This window comes from Tachypleus tridentatus, chromosome 11 (assembly GCF_004210375.1).
Source record: "Tachypleus tridentatus isolate NWPU-2018 chromosome 11, ASM421037v1, whole genome shotgun sequence".
Classification (NCBI taxonomy): domain Eukaryota; kingdom Metazoa; phylum Arthropoda; class Merostomata; order Xiphosura; family Limulidae; genus Tachypleus; species Tachypleus tridentatus.
This window is the reverse complement of record NC_134835.1, coordinates 91,895,116-91,918,822: the sequence shown is the minus strand read 5'-3', so window position 1 is coordinate 91,918,822 and position 23,707 is coordinate 91,895,116. Positions and strand designations below refer to the sequence as shown.

The window sequence follows — 23,707 nt, the reverse complement described above, 5'->3', positions numbered from 1 at the left end:
TGCAAATTAAGAGCACAAAGTCAGTAGGCAAAACCTAATCTGCACAGATGAGAATCTTGTCTGCTAATTCATATTCAACTTGAAATATGTTGCTGTTCAAAAAAATCATATTTTAAATTGAAAGTTATTTCATTTTTATGAGAAAATGGACCCAAGAGGGCATCAAATCACTCTAGTGTTTTTGCACTTGAAGAAGCACTTGAACTTGTGCAAGCTAATGATCATTCTGGTTCTGAACCTGAATTATCAAATGATGAGTGTTGAGTGAGTGATATAGTAGTAATGCCAAAGCTGGGCTGTGAAGACAAGTGGTGATGGTAACAGTAATTATGAGACCTTTATTTCTAAGAGGGCTAAATTTGAAGGTAGAATTCAAAGATCTTGTGGACATGGTGTAAGTTGTAATAACAGTGTACCTTTTATCATTGCTTGTGGACAGGTGTACAATTACACATACAAATCTTCCAAAGATCAGGTGCATGGAAGGGCACAACAACCTGCATGTAGTTGTGGTTGACTTATTCATAGCAATTAAGCATGACATGGACTTGATGGAAATAATGATGGGTGGATGTTAGTCGTAGGTGATGAACATTTTCAGGTTTGGATTTCCATCTTTAATGAAAGAAATACAAGGCCAAAATCTAAATAATGCAGACCTTATCAATTTTGTGTGGTCCAGTTATTCATAGATGATGCTGTGTTTGATCACATTGTAACTGAAAACAAAAACCCAAAAAGAACTGCTATAACAAAGAAAAGGTGATAATTTGAAATTATGTTTACAATTTTGTAAATGGGTGCCTATGAACCATCAAGAGATGAAACATCCTGTTTTGTACCTTTTAGTGGCCTTAGTTGATAAACCTAAGATAGAGTGTACATTTTGGCTTACAGCCTCTCCTGGTTTCTGCCATGTCCTCGCTTGGTATAGATTTGAATTGCTCTTGATCTTCCTGCACTTTGCAAATGATAATGATCAAATTACTAGATGTGTTTCTTGTCATAACAGGTTATTCAAGGTGCATCTGCTGATTGACATGATAATTGATAACTATTTTGTCTTGAAAAAGAATTTACACTAGATGAAACAGTGCAACCCTAAGGAATGGGATAAATGGGGATTCTCTATTATCTGAATAAAAAACAGTGGCTCTTTTATGAATGGGCTCACTCTGTGCAGGTAAAAATGAAAATGTTGCAAATGAGGGTGATTGACATATCAGTCACCACAGGGTTTTTTTGTAACATGATAGAATCATACACTATATATACACTGTATATAGACAATTATTAAACAAGTGTGTTTTTGGCTCATAAACTAATCAGGACATGAGAATTGTGTAAACACTGTGAATGAGAACTGCTATTGTATGCTGACAGCTTTGAAACTGGCTGTTGTACTTCAGAAAAGGTGACAATTCTTTGTTCGTGAGTAATGAAATTGATTGTATGTAATTGATTTATTATTTCATTATCTGTTTTCATAAATCACCTCCAAAAGACTTGCCTAAAAATTACATGTTTTCCCTGTTTCAAGGGTTGGTGAACAATAAATACAACAGAGCAAAAAAGTAAATAATAACTTTGTTATGAAATCAGATAATTTATTTATGCCACATCAGAAGAAAAAAGAATAAACCAGAAACTTCTCAAATATGGTGGCTATATTCTGAGTGTGAAGTCATCATATGCAAATTAGGTCTAATTATTTGCATAATTTTAAGTTCTCAAGTTCTACTGAACAGATGTTTCCATATGTGTCTTGAGATATTGCAAATGGTTTTAGAGATGAACTTGAGAAGAACTGTCACCGAAGAAGGTCGAAATGTTTGCTCCTCTATTAGTGCTTTCTCTACTCATACCAGCCATTTTTAAATACATAAATGAAAACAGTCATGTCTAAATGGTTAAATGTACAAAAAGCCTTTTATACTTTGTCTGACGTCTCTCAGCTTTTAATTTTCTGATTTTATTTAGAGATTTTCATAAAGATGGTACATAGATCTAAACTTGCCTTTTTTTTATAAAATAAGATTTGGAAAGTGCGTCTTTTAATGTGTGTTCAAGTCTATAGCTATTATATTAAACTCCCATTAGTCACTTTGGACCTTGGCTTCTGAAGTTTTACAATGACTTCATTTCTTATGCAGTTATTGATGCTGGCATTGTCACGACCATTACCCACTAGTCTGAACTTCTCAAGATTATCAGGAAGCAACTTTCTCATATCAAGATAGAAATAATTCATCAGCTGATGCTGAAGCCAGTATCTCCAGGCTGAAAAAAAAAATCCATATACTCAGTTTTTACCTTTGAAATTGTACAGTAATTGCACATTTTACCTATTAATGTTTTTTCAGTAGTTTTATGTTTTACTGTTGGAATGTGTATATTTTATTTTTTTTTAAAACATAATTTGCAGTTTTACATATATGAAAGTTATTATACTATATATTCTGTAAATTTTTATATTGTCATTAATTATAATGATCAAACATCACATTCCAGAAATTCAGTAAATAATAGTAACAGTTATTGTTATGAAAACATTGCAGTTTTTGTTGTTAATTGCAATAATGTTTTTCTGCTTTTAATTGAATCTTTTATTATGTACTGAATCTGCTGTATGAAATGTTATAACTCAAGTTTAATGCATTTACAAATTAAACTTGATAGTTGGTTGACCAATCATGGGGTAAATTATGAGAACCATTTCTTTCTTTGTGCAGGATTTATCAGTAAGCTGTAATATGTAAGAGTGACTCTGTATCAACTTTTCCAATGATTCTAGACATTCTGACCAAGTCCTATCATTGTAACAGCTATCTTCCAGTTTGACTCGACACGTCTTTTCTAACTTTAAAATGAACATATTTTGCTTTGAAATAAGTCACTTGTGGAAAAGGGTGTGTTTATTTTAATGTTGTTGTCATCTTGCTTGAAAGTAACATTTAAGTAGCTGAGATCAAACTGTCATCTCTATCTTGAGTGCAAGAATGTATGGTGCCAGTTTTGACAGCTTTCTAATGCATGCCACTCATGCTGTGACACATGACTGTCTTTTTTTAATGTTGCTACTACTATAGAACTAAGAATGTATTTGTCACCATGTTATATGAGCCTTCTGTGCATGCTAAAATTGACATCAGGTAAGTTTTTTGTCATCTTTATCACAACTGAATAACAATATTTTTATTTTGGTTTTTAGATCTTTTTCTCGTTTTCTTTCTTGCTTTTCTTCATATGGCAATCATTTTTTTTCCTCTTCTTACTCGGTTCAACTTTCCAAACTGTTAATCAGTGAGAATTGGAAATTTCACATTAAGTGACACCATCCACCAATCGTGTATTGTGTTGTTTAGGCTCCCATGTAACAAGTGACACTTGTTTATCACCATATTGGTGTTATTGACAGTTTTACAGTACCTAAAGAGAACAGTTTCTTTTCTTCAATCTGTGTAAGCATTGGGATATAAAGCAGATGGAAAAAAAACCCAAAATAGTAACAAATGTACTTGGGGCATTTAAAGTATTATTAATTAATATTAATAGTACAAGACCTGAAATTTGATTATGTTGATAACATCTAAATGTGGTTTTGTTTTGCCATCCATTCAGTATGTTTAACCATGATATCGTAAGGAAATTGTTTTACCTTTGTAAAATAACAATTTAAAAAAGCCACAAAAATTGCTGTTAAAGTAGTCTGTTTGAGATTTATTATCAATAAACAGCTTATGTTTTCTATGATAAATTTTGTGTATTTGTTGACCAGCAAATATGAATATATTTTCCAGGACTTTTATTTCACAAATTAAAAATTAATTCAAATGATTAAAAAAAGGATTTGCCAAAATCATTTGAGCAGTCTTTCTCAAAATATACTGTGTTTATTTTTCCATGTGTTAAATATGTTTGAGAGCATTACATTTATTTAATTGCTTTATATTTGTCATTTCAAAACATTCATTTTTGAAATGTATTTATAAATGGATTATATTTTATTTCAGACCAAGGCTGCTTCTCAATAGAAAGTGTTAAAGATTCTGTTGTAGAACCTCATCTGTAATGTATTTTGATGGTGCAAAATTTTAAAAATGAGATAATTATCAAACAGACTTTAGTGATTATCTGAGTTTGAAAATCTATTGACTTGTCTTCTTTTTAGGGATCAGATATATACAGTATATAAGGCTGTACTTATATAGCTGAATTGTGATAAAAAAGGTTAACACACAGTATCACACACAGAAGGTAAAAATGCTTCTTTAGATGTCTATTTTATTTAAGTTATAGTGATGACATCTAAACTGTGAATATGAGACCCCAAAACTCCACTTTGCACTTTTAGGACTAAAAGTTATTCACATGTGTATCAGGTCATCCCATAGGTAATGTCTGAAAATTTAATACAGAAAGTGGATCATCATTTCTGCCTTTGTAGAAGGCTTTAATGACTAAAATATGTAGTAGGACAAAACTTTCTATAATGGATTGCAACTGCCTGTTGTGGAGACACAAATGTAGAGGACAATGTTTTGAAAGTTTTCCGCCTTTCTTCAAATCAATCTATCAACAAATGTAGTAAGTTGTGCATAGAAATGATCAGACAATTAAAAGAAACTAACCTAACACCACTTTTTGAGATCATTAATCAAATAAACCCTAATGAAGATGGATGTGTCTGAGGAGCAGATTAGGCATATAATGCTTTATGAGTTTGAAAAAGGCAGTAGTGAGGCAGAAACTACATGAAACATTCAAGGTGTTTATGGTGCAGAGTCCCTCATTGAAAAAAAATGTCAAAGATATTTTCTGAAGTTCAGATCAGGTGACTACAGCTTAAGTGATGCTGGCTGCACCTGATGAAGATTGTGCTGTAACAGTTGAAGAATTAACATAGAAGCTTAAGTCAACCCATTCAATAGTTCACTGTCATCTGCAACAGCTTGGAAAGGTGTCAAAACTTGGGAAATGAGTCCTCCATGGTTTGACAGAAGCGAACCTAACAGCAAGAGTGGACATTTGCATTTTTCTACACTCTTGTGAACGCTACTTTCCTTTTTTGGACAAGTTAGTGACTTGCGATGAAAAATTGATATATTATAAAAATGTTAAGCTCTGCAGACAGTGGCTCCATGCATGTAAACTGGCTAAAGTGCAGCCCAAAATTGACCTCCACCCTGGTGGGATATGTTGGTGTGATCCACTTTTGAGTTGCTGCCACTCAACGTAATGATTACATTAGACTTCTATTGTTGACAGTTAGAGCACTTGAATGTTGCACTGAAAGAAAAGACGCCTGCTTTGATCAATTGTAAAAGTGTTGTGTTACACCAGGATAATAATGCATGGCCCCATACATCAGATGTGATATACATCTGTAGATATTGAAGAGCTAGACTGGGAAAAACTTCCACATCCTCCTTATTCTCCAGACCTTGCCCCATCTGATTATCATCTATTCCAAAGTTTGCAGAATTATTTTGATTGAAAAGATCTTGGAACATATAGAGATGTCAAAACTACCCTGTCTACATTCTTTTCCTCCAAACTTCAAGAATTTTTTAAAAGTGGCATTCAAAAGGTTGTGAATCATTGGCAGGAAGTAATTAATAATAATGGAACATACTTTATTGTTTAAGGAACATTAAAAGCGTTTGAAATCCTTTCTCTTATGTAAGGAATGACCTGATAATAACTATGATATTAAGATAAACACTAAAGTTATGTATGAAAACCAACTTGTTCTAAAAAAGGAAGTGCAACATATGCTTGCTCTTGGTCTCTGTAAATCATATGGGAGATATTTGATATTTCATTGAAGAAATAAAAAGCTTTTTTGTTAGTTATTCATCCTATTACTCTTTGTGGTATTAATTGATTTATTTGGTTTCTGTCAGATATGAGTGTTTCTAGTTCGTACTTATACAAATAAACATAACTTCATATATCCTGAATTTTTTTTTCAATAAGTTTATTAGTAGTTTCTGTACAAGAAGGTAAAAAACTTATTATTGATGCACTATTGAATAAAATAGACATTTATTTTGATTTACTGTGACTTGGTGTTTACAAATATTTTCATGCTTTTTTTTTCCTGTTATGAAAAGGAACATTCTGTAATTCTGAATAAAAGCATTTGAATAATTACTTGTGTTTTAAACTTCTTAATCTTTCATTATAGATACAAAGAAGCATTGGTGTCTTTAGTTACTCAGGTTCTAAAGAAAATACAGTTTCGTTATAATCAGGCTAACCTTGAAGAGTTAGATGATGAAACATTAGATGATGATGTAAGTAGTTGTGACCATTCCATTAATTGAAAATCTTATGTTTATCATTAACTAGTCATTAACTGCTGCTTTCTGCAGTATGTGCATATTACACTTTCAGAAATTATAATAATATCGTCAGGATCCATAATATTAAATAGAATGAATAATTTTTTTATTCTTCCCTAAATATTTCAAGCATTTAACAAGTATCCCTAAAACTTATAAAACAAATATTGTGATTGCTGTCATCTGGAGATGATCTGATGAAGGTGTTGACTTTGACCTGGTGTAAATAACTTTCATGCATGTGGATTGAGCAGAAAATTATTTGGGTAATAAAATTTAAGAATATTACCATGTGTAAAATTAATACACCATCACCAGTGTCTACATTTCCAGCTAGTTTGGCATGATCAGCTAAGGAAGATTTGTGCTTTATATAGTCAGTATAGTTTAATAATCTTGCTTATTACTAGCAAGCACTTTATTTTGAAAGTTTCTTTATTACTATTATATGAGAATCAATTACAATTTTGGGCAGAATGTTGCCCTAAATTAACATTTTTGAAAATTTCCCTAACATCTACAGAAATATTTTTGTTTAAAAAGCCTATAATTAGATTTTGTTATTGAAGGAGTGTCAACTATTATAGTCATCCCTGAATACTGTTTTATACTTTAAGATAAATATAATTATTTAATGTAAATTTTGACATAAGTTGAAAAGTTCTTATGTAATTAAATCAGTGTGTTGTAAAAGGAGAATGGTAATTTGTATTCCATAGATTCTTTCTCTTGATTAATAAATCTTCAGAATTTCTGTAACTTTTTCAAATACATAATTTACTTCCAGTGTTTCTTAATTATTTTTTACTGGTTTCATACACTTTTTTCTTTTATGTTTTTTTATGAGAGTATTTTAAACAAGTATGGTAGTATTGGTGAGCTTTTGAGCTATATTGAACTTGAGTATGAAAAAAAATATAAAAATGAGCTATCTTGAAAAGGAGTGAATCAGTACTTTGTTATGATTTAGATAATGTTTGTTTTAGGTTTCAATTTTTTTAGTATTGTTATAGTGTTGAGAATGTGTCATATTTGTTGGGTTTTTACCAAGTTTCTTTAGATCATTTGATATAAAAATACAATGTACATGCTAATGATTAAATCAGTAGATTATACTCTATAAATAGGACCTGGAATGACCAGATGGTTAGGACATTTGACTCATCTGAGGGTTGAAATCACTGTCATACCGAACATACTCACTCTTTGAGCTGTGGGGACATTAAAAAGTAATGGACAATCTCACTATTTGTTGATAAAAGAGGAACCCAAGAATTGGTGGTGGATAGTGATGACTAGCAGCCTTCCCTGTAGTCTTACATTGCTAAATTAGGGACAGCTAGTGCATATAGCTTTCATTTAGCTTTGTGTGAAATTCCAAAAAGAAACTTTAAATAGACCTGTGAAACTTCCAGTGTGATTGAGAGAGAGCCTTTGTCATCTAAGCCAGTTTTGAATGAAAACTAGCCTATCTTCCTTAGCAACTACATGTAAATATTAACAAAGTAAAATATTATAAAATTTTGATTTGTGTTTCTAACTAACTTTTATTAAGTGTTGCTAATAAATTGCAAATTATTTAACCCTTTCCAGTCTAGTTTCTTTTCTTGGAGATATGTGACAACATTAACTGTTCAAAAACTCTTATCTTTTCCATTCTTCAAATCATCTCAAAATAAAATTGTAACTGAAATGTTCAGACATAAAATTTGTCTTGATATGAATTTCATTAACATAAATTTTTGATAAAATAAAGAACCTGTATGGATGACCTTAATTTCAATTCTTTGCCCCCAATTGTAATTTTTGTTTGGGGGAGGATAGAAATATTTGAGTTTCCAGTTGGTGTAGATAAAACTTGTAGACTTGTAGTTTTGTACTTGTTTGTTGCTTATTTCTAGTTCAGCCAGTTTTAAAACAGGGAATTTTTTTTATTATTATTTATTGGTGTCAAAGTTCGAAAAAAACTCAACTGAATTTTTTTTATTTAATTGTTCCTAACCTTCTGGCACATAAAATTTCAAATTTATTGTATGAAAGCTGAAATTATTTCATTTCTTACAGTCTATTTCCTCTAAAGCTCTTTTTCTACATTATATGGAAATGTAGATTTCTAAACTTATTATATTAGAAGCCTTTCTTTGATCATTTACCTTAAGATAATTCAGTTAAATAACGGTGTATTTATTTCTATTCAACATTAGGTACTTAATTAACTTCATTGTTTCCCATGTAGTTTTACTTATTTTATTGAAATTTTCACTGTAGCAGTTTTTTCCTTCATAAAGAAACTTGCTTGTAGTTTAGGGCTAAGGAAGTAATATTTGCTTTCACTCTATAATTAGTGGGAATTATTTCTGAATCAGATTATATAATTTCGAAAAGAAGTACAGTGATGACTTTAATAAATAAAATAAGATATAGGTATTTATATTGGTTTTAACAATACATTTTATTGCAGAATTTGCTGGAATAAAGTTGGATAATGCATGGCATTGTTAGGCTTGTGATTGTATTAATTGCTATATGAAATATTTTCAGACAAAAAGGTTTGTTCCAAATATGAAGTCAGTATAAAGATATTACATATATCTTTTTTGTACTGGGAGATACATTTTTAATGAGAAAAATGTATGAGGTGGTTTGCAATATAACTTCTGAGAGAAGCCACCAGATAACATTGTGAGTTTTTGAAAAGGATGATTTGTTTTACAGTCAGAAACAGAATGGCAGCATTTTTTGAGGCAGTCCATAGAAACTGTAGCAAAAGTTGCAGATCTAATTCCTGATGAAACCTACTCTATAATGGTAAGTTAGAAGCTTTGATTATTAAGGGGTAAGTAAATTTTATCCTTTGAATTAGGTGATGAAGAACCCACTTTTGAGAAATAAAAGTTTGGATAAAGCTATACTGGTAATTAAAAGTTATTTATTGTAAATGCATGATGATTCAGCAATATTATGGCATTTTCATTACTCAGTCAAGCTGTCTTCAAACATTTAAATGTATTTGTTTTAATTTTAAGAAACTATACACATTTTTACTGTATTTACAATCACAAGTGTACAATGGCTTTTTTTTTTTTTTTTTAACAATACCCAGTTTAGGAGTTTCTTCTGTTAGTATTATAAACTGGTACTTCCCATAATTTGTTTATTAAATTGTATAATATCTGATGACGATGATCTTCCAAGTGAGCTCTTTGTGTTTTCCCTTAGTGAAGAGCATGTGCTGCACATGTGCTTGTGTGAGTAGAAACTTCAGTAATTTCAGCAGCACAAAGTTGAGCGTGTGTGTCAATATCTGAGGCTCACCATTCAAGCTGTTATGTAATTGCAATTCATTCAATTTTTTCTGTCATAATTTTTGTTACTTGGTAATGACTTAAATATTTGCTTGCATAAAACATGCTGGGAAGATGTGTATTTAACAATGTATGGCTTATGAAGGACGAGTACAGGGAATGGCTCGTTACAGATGCACATTGCCAAGAAGCTAGTTGCAATTTGTGCCATAAAAAAGTTTAATGTTGGCATTATGGGCAAGTCTGTGGTGATTAGCCATGTGAAGGGAAAAAGTGTGAGGCTAATATGCATAAATTACACTCATCAACAGCAGCAACTTTGACCATATGTAGTTTCATATCTGCATCTGGGCTGATGCCAGATAGAACATTGAAAGTTAGGCCTACTGTTATAACAAATGAGCATGACATCATAATCTAGCAAGTAAGTGAATAGTATTCCTAAGTTAAATTTAATATTAAAAAGAATGAACTGAATTTCTCTGATTTGAATGCAAAATACAGTTTAATAAAGTTGTGTTATTTTGTAATTTCTTTTAGATGATTCACTGCTTTTAATGTAGGTGTCAGCACCTTATTATGCAATTTTTTTATGCAAATTTATTATTTGCTGTGATATTTTAATTTAATAGCCTACCTGTTAGCAAATAAATACCATAAAGAATCGAGACAATTCTGTAAAGTTGTGTATGCGCATTGATCTCTATGCAGTTGTTTGTGTGAGAAATGGTTGACTTTTATAAAGAAACAATATTATTAATTCTTATGAACATGAAAAATTTTGTTAATTGAACAGTATTGAAGATTACAGATTTATACTGCTGGCCAAAATCTTGTGGCTAATGAACATAAAGAAAAATATGCATTTTGCATTGTTAGGCTCAACCACTTATTTGAGTAGAGCTTCAAAAGAAGAAAATAAGAAAAAGGAAAATAAAAATAAAAAAACTTTTTTAGCATTTAATAGCGAAAATGTGAACACTATGAAATTAGCTGAAATACTAGCTGGTCAAAAGTTTAAGACCATACCAAAAAGAAGTTGTAAACAGGGTAGAAAATGCCCAACAAGAGGTCTCAGTAGTGAGTTGCACAGCTGTCATTGCGAATAACTTCAAACATTCGCTTTGGCATGGTTGATATAAGTGTTTGCAGAAGGCTGGCTGGAATCTTATTCCAAGTGGTGAAGATTGCTTCATGAAGATCATGCACTGTTTGGAATTGACATCCATTTCTATAGACTTCCCTTGCCATCCACCCCCAAACATTTTCAATGGGGTTCAGTTCGGGCAAACACGCAGGATGGTTCAAAAGAATCATGTTATTTGCCATGAAAAAGTCCTTTGTCCTGCAGGCATTGTGGATTGCAGCATTGTCCTGCTGAAAGATCCAGTCATTTTCACACAAGCGAGGGCATTCAGTCAATAAGGATGCTCTCTCCAATGTGCCAATGCAGCCAGCTGCTGTTTGATGCCCCTGTATAACCTGAAGCTCCATTGCTCCATGGAAGGAGAAAGCACTCCAGATTATGATGGAACCTCCTCCACTGTGTCGTGTAGAAAATGTCTCTGGTGGGATATCCTTATCGTGCCAGTAACATTGGAAGCCATCTGGACCATCCAGGTTAAATTTTTTCTCATCAGAAAATAAAACCTTCGTCCACTTTTCTATGTCCCATGTTTGGTGCTTCTCAGCAAACTTTAACCGAGCTGTTTTGTGGTGTGGAAGGAGGCATGGCATTTGAAGACGTTTACGGTTTTTAAAGCCTTTCTCTCGTAGATGCCATTTTATTGTTCTTGAGCCACATTCTGCATCCGTAAGGGCCTTAATCTGGTTTGGTGATCGGCTGGTGTCTTGCCAGACAATCCGTCGAATCCTCCTGCTCTACACGGGCGAAATTTTCTTGGTCCGATTATTTGAAATTCTCGTTCTGTATTCCTCAGAGTCTTTTAAGAAATTTGCAACAACAGTTTTACTATGTCCAATCTCACCAGCGATGGCAAATTGAGAGAGATTTTGCTTTTGCAGCTCGACAATTATGCCATGTTAAAACTTTGTCAACTTTTTAGCCTTTTCCATGTTTTTACCCAATGTAACACAGGAAATGTCAGTGGGAGATACTGACAATGCTGATACTTGAAGACAAATAACTAAATTTTTGTTATGTGTTTACAGATTAACATTTCGCTTCAGTATGGTCTTAAACATTTGACCGGCTAGTATTCAGGCTAATTTCATAGTGTTTACATTTTCCCTATTAATTTCTAAAAATTTTTTTTATTTTTATTTTCCACTTTCTTATTTTCATCTTTCAAAGCTTTACTCAAATAAGTGGTTGAGTCTAACAATGCAAAATGCATATTTTTTCTTGATGTTCATTGGTCTTAAGATTTTGGCCAGCAGTTTATATCTGATGTAATAACCTATTTTCATTGATGTTGTTTTTTCTTCTCTCACTAGTAAAGAACTAGTGTTTAATTATTTTGCAATACTTGTAATAACAAATTATTTTCAAACTATATGTTTGTAGGTTGAATCTAATGTGGTACATTCAGAAAAACAAGATTGTTGCTAGAATGGGAACAGTTGCTTTTTTTTTTTAAGATAGTGTAGAATAATACCTTTTATGTTTGTGAATAAAAAAAATTCACCTTTTTTCAGTATCCATTATTCCAAGAAAATATAGACTTGTATTTTGGTTTGGAACCATATGTACACTTGCAAGATGGGTCACCATCGAGACAACTCCGTGTTACAGCTGAGAATGAGTGTCGTCGGCTACACTGTGCCTTACGAGACCTGTCTTCTATAATACAAGCAATTGGAAGGATGGCAGACCAGTTCATTGGGGAAAGTTTCTGGGACCGTTTTCCAACAGCATCAAACATTGTTCAAAGGTAACCATTGTCTTGAATTTCAGCTATTGAACACACATTTTTTTTTCAAGTAAAAGAGGAGCTTCAAAGCATCTGTATATAATGTAATTCTGAGGAGACTTGATGAATTATTTCAAGTTAGAATTTATATTTAACCATTTAATTTTTGTCAGTTTACGGGTGACGATTTGACTCGGTGTCTATATTTGATATTTAAATGTTTTAGAATGAAATACACAATTAAATTATCTTTTTAATATTACATTTCAGTAGTTTCATAAAATAATTCTCTTAAGTTCTCATTAGATTTGTCACAGTGTTAAAATAACGCTCTAACAATAAAATAATAGATCAGTCCAACTTGTCGAACTGCAAAGAAATTAGAAAGATAGTGTTACTGCTTAAACAACAACCTTCACATGATTTTAATAAAGTAGAAAAATCAAATTTAGGTACCTCTGTAAAGTAACCATGTTTCTAATACAAGCTACAGAATGCTGTAATTAAGTCTAATTAACAAACTTAATAATGTTTGGTATGGAAGTAATAATAATGGTAACTGAAATGTGAAAAATATTAACTCTGAAAGATTGTTTATGAACATAATCACAAAATGTCTTTCATCGTATCTCGGTTTCATTACATCACTTGTAAGTCCTTGCATTCAACTAAGTTCCATTTCTCCAACATGTAATGTGAAGCAAAAGGTTTTCGTTATCAAGATTTTTTTTAATAGCAAACTGCTGATTTGGAGTTGTACTTCTAACACCAGGAAGCCTACAATTGAAAAATTACGAACACATTTGTACTTAAGAACTTCAAAATGGTTTGGGCAAAGTTACACATATAGGCTTTTGGATATGTTTGGTTGTTTTTATTTTCAGAAAAACACATTAAATTGGTAAAAATTTGAAGAAATAACTAGTTTTATTAAGGTTACACAATTATTACTGTTTACACTTGTGTACACTAATGAGAAGATTAAATTTACATAACTGATTGATTTTATATCTCATGCAAGAAGTCTGTATGTGTTTAAATTTTATATTCTCTGTTTTTCAGACTTTCTCAAGTGGCAGTGTATAGCAACAAGATGCGATTTTACACTGTTAAAACTCCAGCCCCATCTGTTCTTAAACCTGATTTTATTGAAGTGTAAGTCTCATTTTTTTTCATTCACTTATGCTCATAAATTTGATATCTAAAGGCAAGTTTTTAAAATATTGTAGTAATTGTTGAGGATACTTTAAATTTTTTTGTGCTTGTAATGAAATTGTAATTCGTTTTATGTATAAAACTAAAAAGTTTTAGAATTCTCGTATACTGAAATCAGTATTGAGCCACCTAGTTTTTATTATCGGAAGAGTTGTATGTGAGTTGATAGTTCAGTCACTATAGGATGAAAGTACAGTTATTGTTTATATACTGTATATAATTACAGAATTGACTTAACATCTAAGAATAACAAGGGACCCTATGGTTCATTAAAACTGTTTCACACACTTTAGAAGAAAATTAAATCCAGAAATGATCATTCAAATATTTTTGAAACCTTCTGTCAGACTATTAAATTTATTCCATCCACCCCTTCATACCAATTTCATTAATAAACATAAATGCGTCATTTGCTTCTCATTTTTCAAGAGAAACAATTTGAGAGATTATAACTTGCCTTTGTATAATAATCTTTCCATCCCAGATATAATCCTGCTAGCTTTACTTTTAAACAATTCAGTGTTCTTTTTAAAGTAAGTAGTACACAGTCTGAATTTAGTAGTCTAAATGATGCCTGACAAGTAACCTATACAATGAAATGATAACCTTCTTAGGTGTATGCCCAATATTTCTGTAAGTACACACAGAAATCCTGTTTGTCCTACCACTGACAACAGCACATTGCTTGAATGAATAAAAGGACTTAACACCCAGAATATCAAGATCACTTTCTTTCGTACCACTGTTAAGGTTATTGACATCCACACTATATTTTGATAATCTCACTTGCACTTATCATAATTAAAACTCCTCTGCCATTTATTTACCCAACTCACTAAATTATCTAAATCCTTTTGTAAAGCAGTCGCAGCATCCTCTTTACAGCTAGCAACACCAAGACCTTTATCATCAGCAAATTTAAGTAATTGATTGACTATTTTATCCATGTCATTGATGTGAATAGAAAAGAACAATGGTCCTAACACTGATCTCTGAGTTACCCCACTTGTGATGTTAAACCAGTTTTATTAAACTGTGTATATAGCATCCCTCTGCTTTCTTCCCTAAGCCAATTTCAATTAATCATAAACAAGGCTTATCTTCAGGCTATATCTCATTTGTAAATTGCATGTAATTTTTGACTTTCTGCTTAAATATTGAGCACAATATTAGGCCATTCTGTCAGTTAATTTGTTTATAAACTTAGTTTTAGAATATAATTATATAATCTCAACATCCAATGTGTGTGTTACATTTAGAGAAAGATTAGCTTTGGCTCACTTATTAAGAATAATAGTTTTGGTGCACGAATGTTGAATATTCAGTGTATGAGAAAAAATTGTGGAAATGTATGAGACTAAATATTTAAAATATTCCTATTCTAGACATGCCCAAACACTAGCAGCTATTAAACCTTTCTGTCATTGGTTGGCCCAGTACTACAATGATTGCTTTCAGAAGAATGAACTCAAAGATGAGGTGGTTTCACTAATAACTCGCTCAGTTGAGTCAACCATTCCAAATATTACTGAGGAGGTTGGTAATAAAATTGTTGAATTTCAGTAGCTGTATAATTTTATATTAAAATTATAAGCTGACAAGTTAGTTTTACTAAGTTTAATATGAACTTCTGTAGTGATACATACTATTACATGTTTTGCATTTGATTATTTTAGTTTCTGTCTAATTTAATCCTGATAGCAGTTACTTGTGTTCATATCTTTTCATGGTAGATAACAAAAATGTATATTTTGCTTTTTAGGCACTTTTTAAATACTGTTGTGGGAAAAGTTTGCATAAAACATTACTGAGCTTGGTGAGGATGTACCAATAGAAATTTTAGTTCTCCATAACAAATATTCAAAAAAACTAATTGATAGCATAGATTGAAGTTTATTATGAATTGATAATGTTATGTATTTTGAAAAGAAAAGCAAGTTTAGAGTAATCTACCAAAAATTCATGATATCTGACATTGAGAGTGATTCCTATCAATGTGTTTAAGAAGTAATTCTTTAGTAACCTGATACTTTTTTTTACTGGGTTTTGTAAAAATCTGGAATTTTGCACTGTTAGAGAACTGGCATAAAATTTGAAAGTTGATTTTTTTTGGGATTATTAATATCGTTTTCAAAACGTGAGTAAATTATGTACAGCAAACATCGACAGATAAACTAGGACTTTTGAAGGCTTTAAATTATGAGTGGAACAAAATTTCTTCTTAATCTAAGCAGTTGTAATTACTTTTTCTTTAGAACATGTTATATGATCAAGAAATATAATTATTCAGTAGTAATATAAAGAAAATGTATGTTCAATTTGGAAAATATTGTAATAATAATATGTAGTTCCTGGGAGAAATAAAATATATGGAATTTGTTCACTATTTCAGATGTCTGATTGTTAGTTCATTTGAACTGCCAATTCTTACTGTATAAGAAAAGAAAAAATGGAATTGTGTATATTGCCTTCAATTAGTTGAAATATTACCATTACCTTATTACTACTGTTGAGTGTCTTTCAGATGTTGAGTGAAAACATGAGTATAAAAATTCAATTATATTTCAATAATTTGTAACTCAAAAATATTTAGGATTGATTTTATTTAGTGTAATTTGCAGAAAAATAAAAAACATTCAAACTTCCATTTCTGCACATGTCTAACAAGTTTTACTTGTAAACTGTGCATTTGTTATTTGTTTAAACATTTTTTGCTCTTTTAAAAGTAAAGGTTTACATTTGTTAAGAAGATGTTATCCATTGAGAATATAAGTGTGCATAGTTTATTTCTAACACAATTTTTTCCCCATTTTACATTAGTTTTATTAGTACAGGATCTTGTTTCCATTGTTTCCTGGCCTCACAGTGTGCAATCTGAATAAGAACTAAAGAAGCTAAGCTGCAAAAGCAGCTACCTACAGCTAAAGTTTAAATACCATTGGTTAGAACATATCATAAAGTACTTACTTCAGTGTAGAGTGAATAAAGTGGAATAATTAGCAATTTTTAATTTTATGGGTTAGACCCAACTCCTGCAAGGATGAACAGTGGAAAGTTTAGATTACTTGAAAATAAACTGCAGATCTTGGAATATTTTATAGTTACATGAGATGTTCTTTTTCATTTTCAAAATGTTTTTGAATTAATGTGTATTTGTTGTAAAGTTAAAGACATTTTCTTATATTAGAAGACACTGGAAAGCTTGAGCTCAAGAACATTCCCAAGTCTTAGATTCTTGCTGGTTTCTCCACCCAATGAGCTTCTGCAGTGAAGTATATCTCTACTCGCAAAGATGGAATTATGATGCTGACCAACATCCTCATTCTGACATTTACATCACCATGTCGACCTGCCACCATCAAGATGGGTTATCTTAATTGCAGGGTATGGCCATACATTCCAAACCCTCTCAGATGTTTTCAGTGTCAGTGATTCGTTCACTCGAAGACGTTGTGTCGTGGTTTCTTGACATGTGGTCATTGCGGTAGCAAGGACCATGATACTTAGGAGTGTGAAATGGATTCTCATTGCGTCAATTGTAATATCTTTCACCCGTCCGACTTTCGTTCTTGTCCTAAATGGTTGGAAGAAAAAGAGATTCAGCATTTGAAAACGATTGATAACATTATTTACCCTGAGGCTTGAAAGTTGTTGTCCACTACTTTGTCTCGAACGTATGCTGTTGCACTTTGTTCCATTACTGCAGTGGGAGTGCAGACAAATCTCTCTGTGCCTCCAAAAGAATCTTTCTCAAACCAAATGAAAAGTCTTTTGACCTTTATGATTAAAAAAGTTGATTAATCAATTTCAACACCCATCTCTGTCCATCACATACATTCCAGCAAATTCTAAGATTTACTTCCTTTGGATCTGGGTACATCTTCTCCTCCCACATCAAGATGCAAAATGATCATTCATTCACATCCTTAGTTGTTGGAATACTCTTTCAACAGCAAAGACCTGTCCAGTCTACCCAGTGCGGGATCTATGGAGGTCGATAGACCTCCATAGAATAAAGAGAGTAAAGAAAAAAGATGTGGTTGTAAACAGAAGGGTTCTCCACCCAGTTTGCTTACACATAAATAAAAATGGCCACCTTGATACCATGAACTGTTGAGGTTTACATTTTAATCTGGATGACATTAAAACACTACTTCCTACCATCCAGTATGTCTTTCCTTACAAGAAACATTTCTTAGACATGCTGATACAGTCACATTTTGGTGGTTTTCTTTGTACGAAAATGACCGGCTGTGTGATGGACGAGTGCATGGAGGGGTGGCAGTGTTGGTTGATCAGCATGTGCTCACCCTGTCTTTGCCACTCGACACACCCTTGGAGGCTGTAGCCATTCATCTTTCCTTGTGTCATACCATTACTGTTTGTTCTCTCTACCTGTCACTTGGAGAGATCCATGATCAATTGGACCTTGATGCTCTCATTGAACAGCTGCCATCTTCCTTTTTAATCCTGGGGGACTTCAGTGGACATTGTCCCCTCTGGGGAAGTGCTGATATTGATAGGAGGGGATGCTCTGTAGAGCTTATGTTCTCTGATAACAACCTTTCTCTTTTTAATGGAGGTACTTCTACTTATTTTCATGCACCTAGTCAGTCCTTTATTGCTATTGATCCCTCAGTTTGCTTCCCTTCACTATTCTCTAATTTTTCGTGGAGAGTTGACAATAATCCATGAGGCAGTGATCATTTTCCTATAATTTTGAGAGAGACTGGCTGTGGTCAATTCCACCTGACCCACGTGCCCCAGTGGAAGCTGCATCAGGCAAACCGGTCCTTTTTCACTGCTCTCGCAGAACTTGATCCTGCCATCGTCTGTAAGTCATCAATAGACGACTGTGTGGCAGCAGTAACTGACTGTATTATACTCAATGTATTTTCTAAAACTGTTTGACATGTTTTCCACTATATCCTCGTCCATGGTGGAATCCTGCCTGCCACGTGGCACAGAATGCTCAAAAATGAGCCTGGGATACTTTCTGTAGATATCCCACACTATTGAGCTGCATCGCTTTCCAGCAGGCCCATTCACGTGCTTGATGGGTAAGACGTCAAAGCCAGAAGGAATCTTAGGTTAAGTTCACAATCAGCATATCTTCTACCACCAGTTCCAGAGTCATATGGGACAAGATTCGAAAGGTCAGTGGGCAATATAACTCTGTCCCCCTCTCGATCTCGGAGCATTGCTGATACTCTAGGTGAAAGCTTTTGCTGGGTATCTAGCACTTCTGCTTCTTCCACTTTTTTAATCATCAACACTCGGGCAGAGCAATCACCTCTTTCCTTTTGAGCTGATTTTCTCTATGACTATAATCATCTCTTTATACTGGTGGAACTCAAACTGGCCCTTCATTGGTCTGGCAGTACATTGGTTGGACCTGATGATATCCACTATTAGATGCTGCACCATCTATCTCCTGATTTTTATGCTATTCTTCTGATTGTTTTTAACCGGATTTGGCAGGAGAACGTTTTTCTTGATGCCTGTTGCCAGGCTATTGTCCTACCTTTCTCCAAGCCTGGGAAGGATCCCAAGATTCCTTCAAACTACCATCCAATTGCATTGATGAACTGTCTCTGTAAGATCTTAGAGAGAGTGATTAACACTTGTCTTGTTTGGTTCCTTGAATCAAACAACCTCCTCTTGCCCATCCAGTGTGGGTTCTGGCGACAGAGCTTCACCATTGACCACCTGATTCGACTTGAAACGTCAATCAGAGGAGCCTTTCTCAAACAACATCTTGTATCAATATTCTTTGACATTGAGAAGGCTTATGATACAACATGAAGGTATGGCATTTTGCGAGACATCCATATATATGGGTTACGTGGCCATTTGCCCATTTTTATTAAAAATTTTTTAATGGACAGAAGATTCTGAGTTCGTGTGGGTTTGACACTTTCCCATTCTTTTCTACAGGAACTTGGAGGCCCTTAGGGCTGCGTTCTGAGTGTCACACTCTTCAGTAAAAAGATTAATGCCATCACTGAACAACTCCCTCTCACTGTTGCAAATGGGCTCTCTGTCGATGACTTTCACATCTCATGTCAGTTGTCGAACATGAGGTATATTGAGCGGCAGCTACAGACTGCCCTCAGTTGTTTACTGAAGTGGATTACAGCAAATGGCTTTAACTTCTCTCTATGTAAAACTGTTTGCATGCACTTTTGCTGCCAATGGGGTATTCACCCTGATCCTGAACTCCATATCGGTGAAGTTATGCTGCCTGTGGTCCCTGAGACTAAGTTCTTGGGACCAGCTACTGGTCAAATGTACAAGAACACTGAACATCCTCTGTGTCCTCTCTTTCACCACTTGGGGAGCAGATCAATATTCTATGCTAAAGATATATCGTGCTCTTATTCGATCAAAACTTGACTATGGATCATTGGTCTATGGCTGTGCCAGACCATTGGCCTTAAAGATACTAGACCCTATTCATCATCAAGGACTTTGGCTCTGCACTGGGGCTTTCTGCACTTCCCCAGTTCAGAGCTTATATATAGAGTCTCATGAACCTTCTTTGCACCTCTGCTGTTTACAACTTTTTTTACTGTATGCTTTGAAACTTCATTCCTTACCAAAGCATCCCACCTGGGGTAATGTTTTCCTTCCTCAGAGGGCCATACTTTTTCAGAACAGACGACCTGTCATTGCTCCTTTTGGCCTTCGTATTCAGGAGCAGATGGATGAATTGGGTCTGTCCTTGGATAACATTACTGTATTCACTGGTCAACCCATCCCACCATGGCTTCTCTTACAGTCCTCAGTTGTGACTTATCTTTAAGTCATCTGAGAAAAATAGACACTCCTGATGGGAAATACTGTTTGCTATTTGCTGAACATCTTTTGAACCATCCTTCTATTCCTATTTATACAGATGGTTCGAAATCGGGTGATTGTGTGGGCTCTGCCATGGTTTGTTGTGGTTTGGTGGTTACGCGCAGAATCCCCTCTACAGTCTCTGTGTTCACTACTGAACTGTATGCCATTTCTCTTGCCCTGGGTCACATAAAGCAAAACAGTACTCAAACTACACTATTTATACTGACTCGCTTAGTTGTCTGCTGGCTCTGGAATTGCTTCACATTGGTTCACACCCTATTCTCACTGATATTCAAAATAGACTGGCCCATTTATCTTTAGCATCTAATTCTATCCAGTTTCTCTGGATACCGAGCCATGTTGGTATTTGTGGGAACGAGTTTGCCGACACTGCAGCTAAGACTATCTGCTCTGGCACTATCACTGCTGTGTCTGTCCCATACATGGACTATGGTCCTGTATTCAAGGCTCAGCTCCATGCTAACTGGCAGTCGACTTGGAGTGAGCAACGCGAAAACAATCTTTCCTAAATAAAACCTTATATTGGACATTGGTCGTCTTGCTTCTGTAAGGATCGGAAAGAGGAAGTTGTTCTAATTATACTATGCATTGGTCACAGGTTTTTAAACTCATAGTTTTCTTTTATCTGGAACTGATGCACCAGTATGTAGTTTGTATAACACTCAGATCACAATAAGCCACATTTTACTTTCTTGTCATCGTTATGACTCTCAATGACGGTACCATTTTAAGCATGTCCTGTCACAAGGTTTGTCAATAATGTTAGACAGTGTTATTGGTGATGGTGACACTGTCCACTGTGGTAATATTTTTAGTTTTTTAAAGGCCATTAATCTTTTTAATGCCATTTAAGTTTTTTAATTTATACATTACACCTTTTTAATGTGGCTTCTTTTTAAAAAATCAGTTTATCTAGTTCGATCTCAAATTGGAAAATAGTTGTAACATTAAATAACTCGAAACCAGGACTGGAAAGGCCAGCTTCAGATGACTAAGGCTGCTGTTTGAACTATCCGTTTGAACTACCCGTTAGTCATCCTGGTGAGTTATTATTATAATTTTGATCCACATCTTTTAAAACCTTTTTATTACTTTCCTTTTTGAAAATAACCATAACGTCAAATAACTTGGAACCAGGACTGAAAAGGCCAACTTCAGGTGACTGACGGTTTTTGTACTTACCTGTTAGTCTTCCTGACGAGTTACAATTATTACAGTTACACTACAGAAAGTTCTTTACAACTTGAATTACTGTAGTTTTTCTCTTAACATTGTAGACTAGATGTAGACATTGGTTTTATGCTATTTATGTTGTTTTTTAAACTTTGTTTTATTTTACTTTAATTTCCTTTTATGAATTTTACTAAATTTACTTTTAACTTTTTACTGGATGTTTGGTGCAGATAGCCAAGCTGCTTTGTGCCATAAAACACTAAATCAACCAATCAACCAACCAACCAACTTTCAAAAAAGTGTCAACAAAGTTTTGAAAATTTGGAGGCATACAAAAAGTAGAAAAAACAGTCAAACTATATAACTTCTTTAAAGCTAAAACAGTATTATATAGTAAGTTACATGCAGTTTGGTTAAGTATTTTCCCTTTAAGACAGGAAAAATTGGAGGAATATTCTTGACATCCTTCTGGTCACGAAAGATTATTAATCTGTACTATACTAATCTCAGCTTACAAGGTCAATTAAAATATACATATTTAAATTTTGTTTACAGATGAAATTGTATTTTCTGTGATTTAATTAAATAGATAAAAAAAGATGCTAAATCTGAATTAATGATAGAAAAAGTTAATGTATGAAGTTAGAAAACATTTTTCTTTCTTCCTGAAACTTAGTCAAGTGAATTTACATTACTAAACTTAATTAAAAGAATTGCCTAATATTATTATTATGATGTGTTTGGTTTATAGGTTCCAAGGAAGGTAGCTCATAGTTCAGCTCACTTGTTGATGTCTATAACATTTACAGTGAGACCATCATTTCTGTTTTCAATGGGAACAGTTAAAGATCTGTATTCTTCTGCCTCTCAAGGAAAACTGTATTCATTACCTATAGAAGTAGGTATAAAACTAATAAGATCTTCTTTTCTCCAGACATTGTATAGATGTTATGTTTGCTTATTTGGTTTAATCAAAACTTATATTTTGTGAGGTAATTTTTTATTGTAATTTCAGATATTAATAAAATTAGGTATGAAACTTGTTGTTTTTCTCTAGTCATTATACAAACAATAACATATCTATGAGAAAGAGTATCCTGAACTGCAAATGTTTTCTTCATGTTCCTCTTAAATAGTCCATTACATATTCTAAATCAGAGTTGCTTAAAAGAAAACTTAATACTATGATGTTAAATGCTTGAAGTTGGCAAAAGAACTCATGTTTATAATACTAACATTTAAGTGTTTTTGTATTGCATATAAATATTATTGCAGAGAAACATTTGAATGCCTGGTTGATATATTCTGAAAAGTGAATGAAAAGTCTCGCATTCTGTGGTTTATAGCTGATAAAAGATACATCTACAGTTTAGTTTTACACACACTTCTGATTTGCAGTTTGTAATTATGAAAAATGAAAAGAAAAGTAGAGAAAAAGTATTTGCAGTCAGGCATAATTTTTATTTTGTATACTACCCCTTGTTGTTCCATTGCTTTACCTTTTAATGCTTGATTGTAAGCCATGCAAAGTTACTACATATAAATGTTATTTTTCAACTTGTATTGTTTAAACACAACTTGAAAGCATCAGGAACACAGTGATATGAACCAAAGTGTTTTCAGAACAGTGTGTGTAATTTTCCAAAATAATCTTTGATGGAGGAAAGTGGATAATTGTGATATGCAGAGACAAATGGCAGCTCACAACAGTTAGCCTTATTTGTTGTCATTTTATGGAGAATCTGACTACAAAAATGACAGATTATGGAAAGATAATTATCATAGAATATTGCAGTAGTTTGTGCCATATATTTGGGTGATGTCATGGGCAAAAGTCTTTGACATTGTAATTAAAACTGGGCTACATTTAGCATGCATGCAGATGTCATTGATAAGTCATGGTACTCTTTATGTAGTATGAATGGTGTGT

The 23,707-nt window shown here is 33.2% G+C and overlaps 1 protein-coding gene across 1 annotated transcript in view; it reads left to right on the top strand.

The window, feature by feature from the left end:
• The window catches only part of LOC143232757 (exportin-6-like), a 61,253-nt gene that overhangs the window by 22,102 nt on the left and 15,444 nt on the right, over positions 1 to 23,707 (top strand). Inside the window, 6 exon segments of the mRNA XM_076468568.1 lie at positions 6,191 to 6,299; positions 9,063 to 9,155; positions 12,311 to 12,546; positions 13,588 to 13,680; positions 15,126 to 15,276; positions 22,529 to 22,675. Coding sequence (XP_076324683.1) covers positions 6,191 to 6,299; positions 9,063 to 9,155; positions 12,311 to 12,546; positions 13,588 to 13,680; positions 15,126 to 15,276; positions 22,529 to 22,675 — 829 coding nt within the window.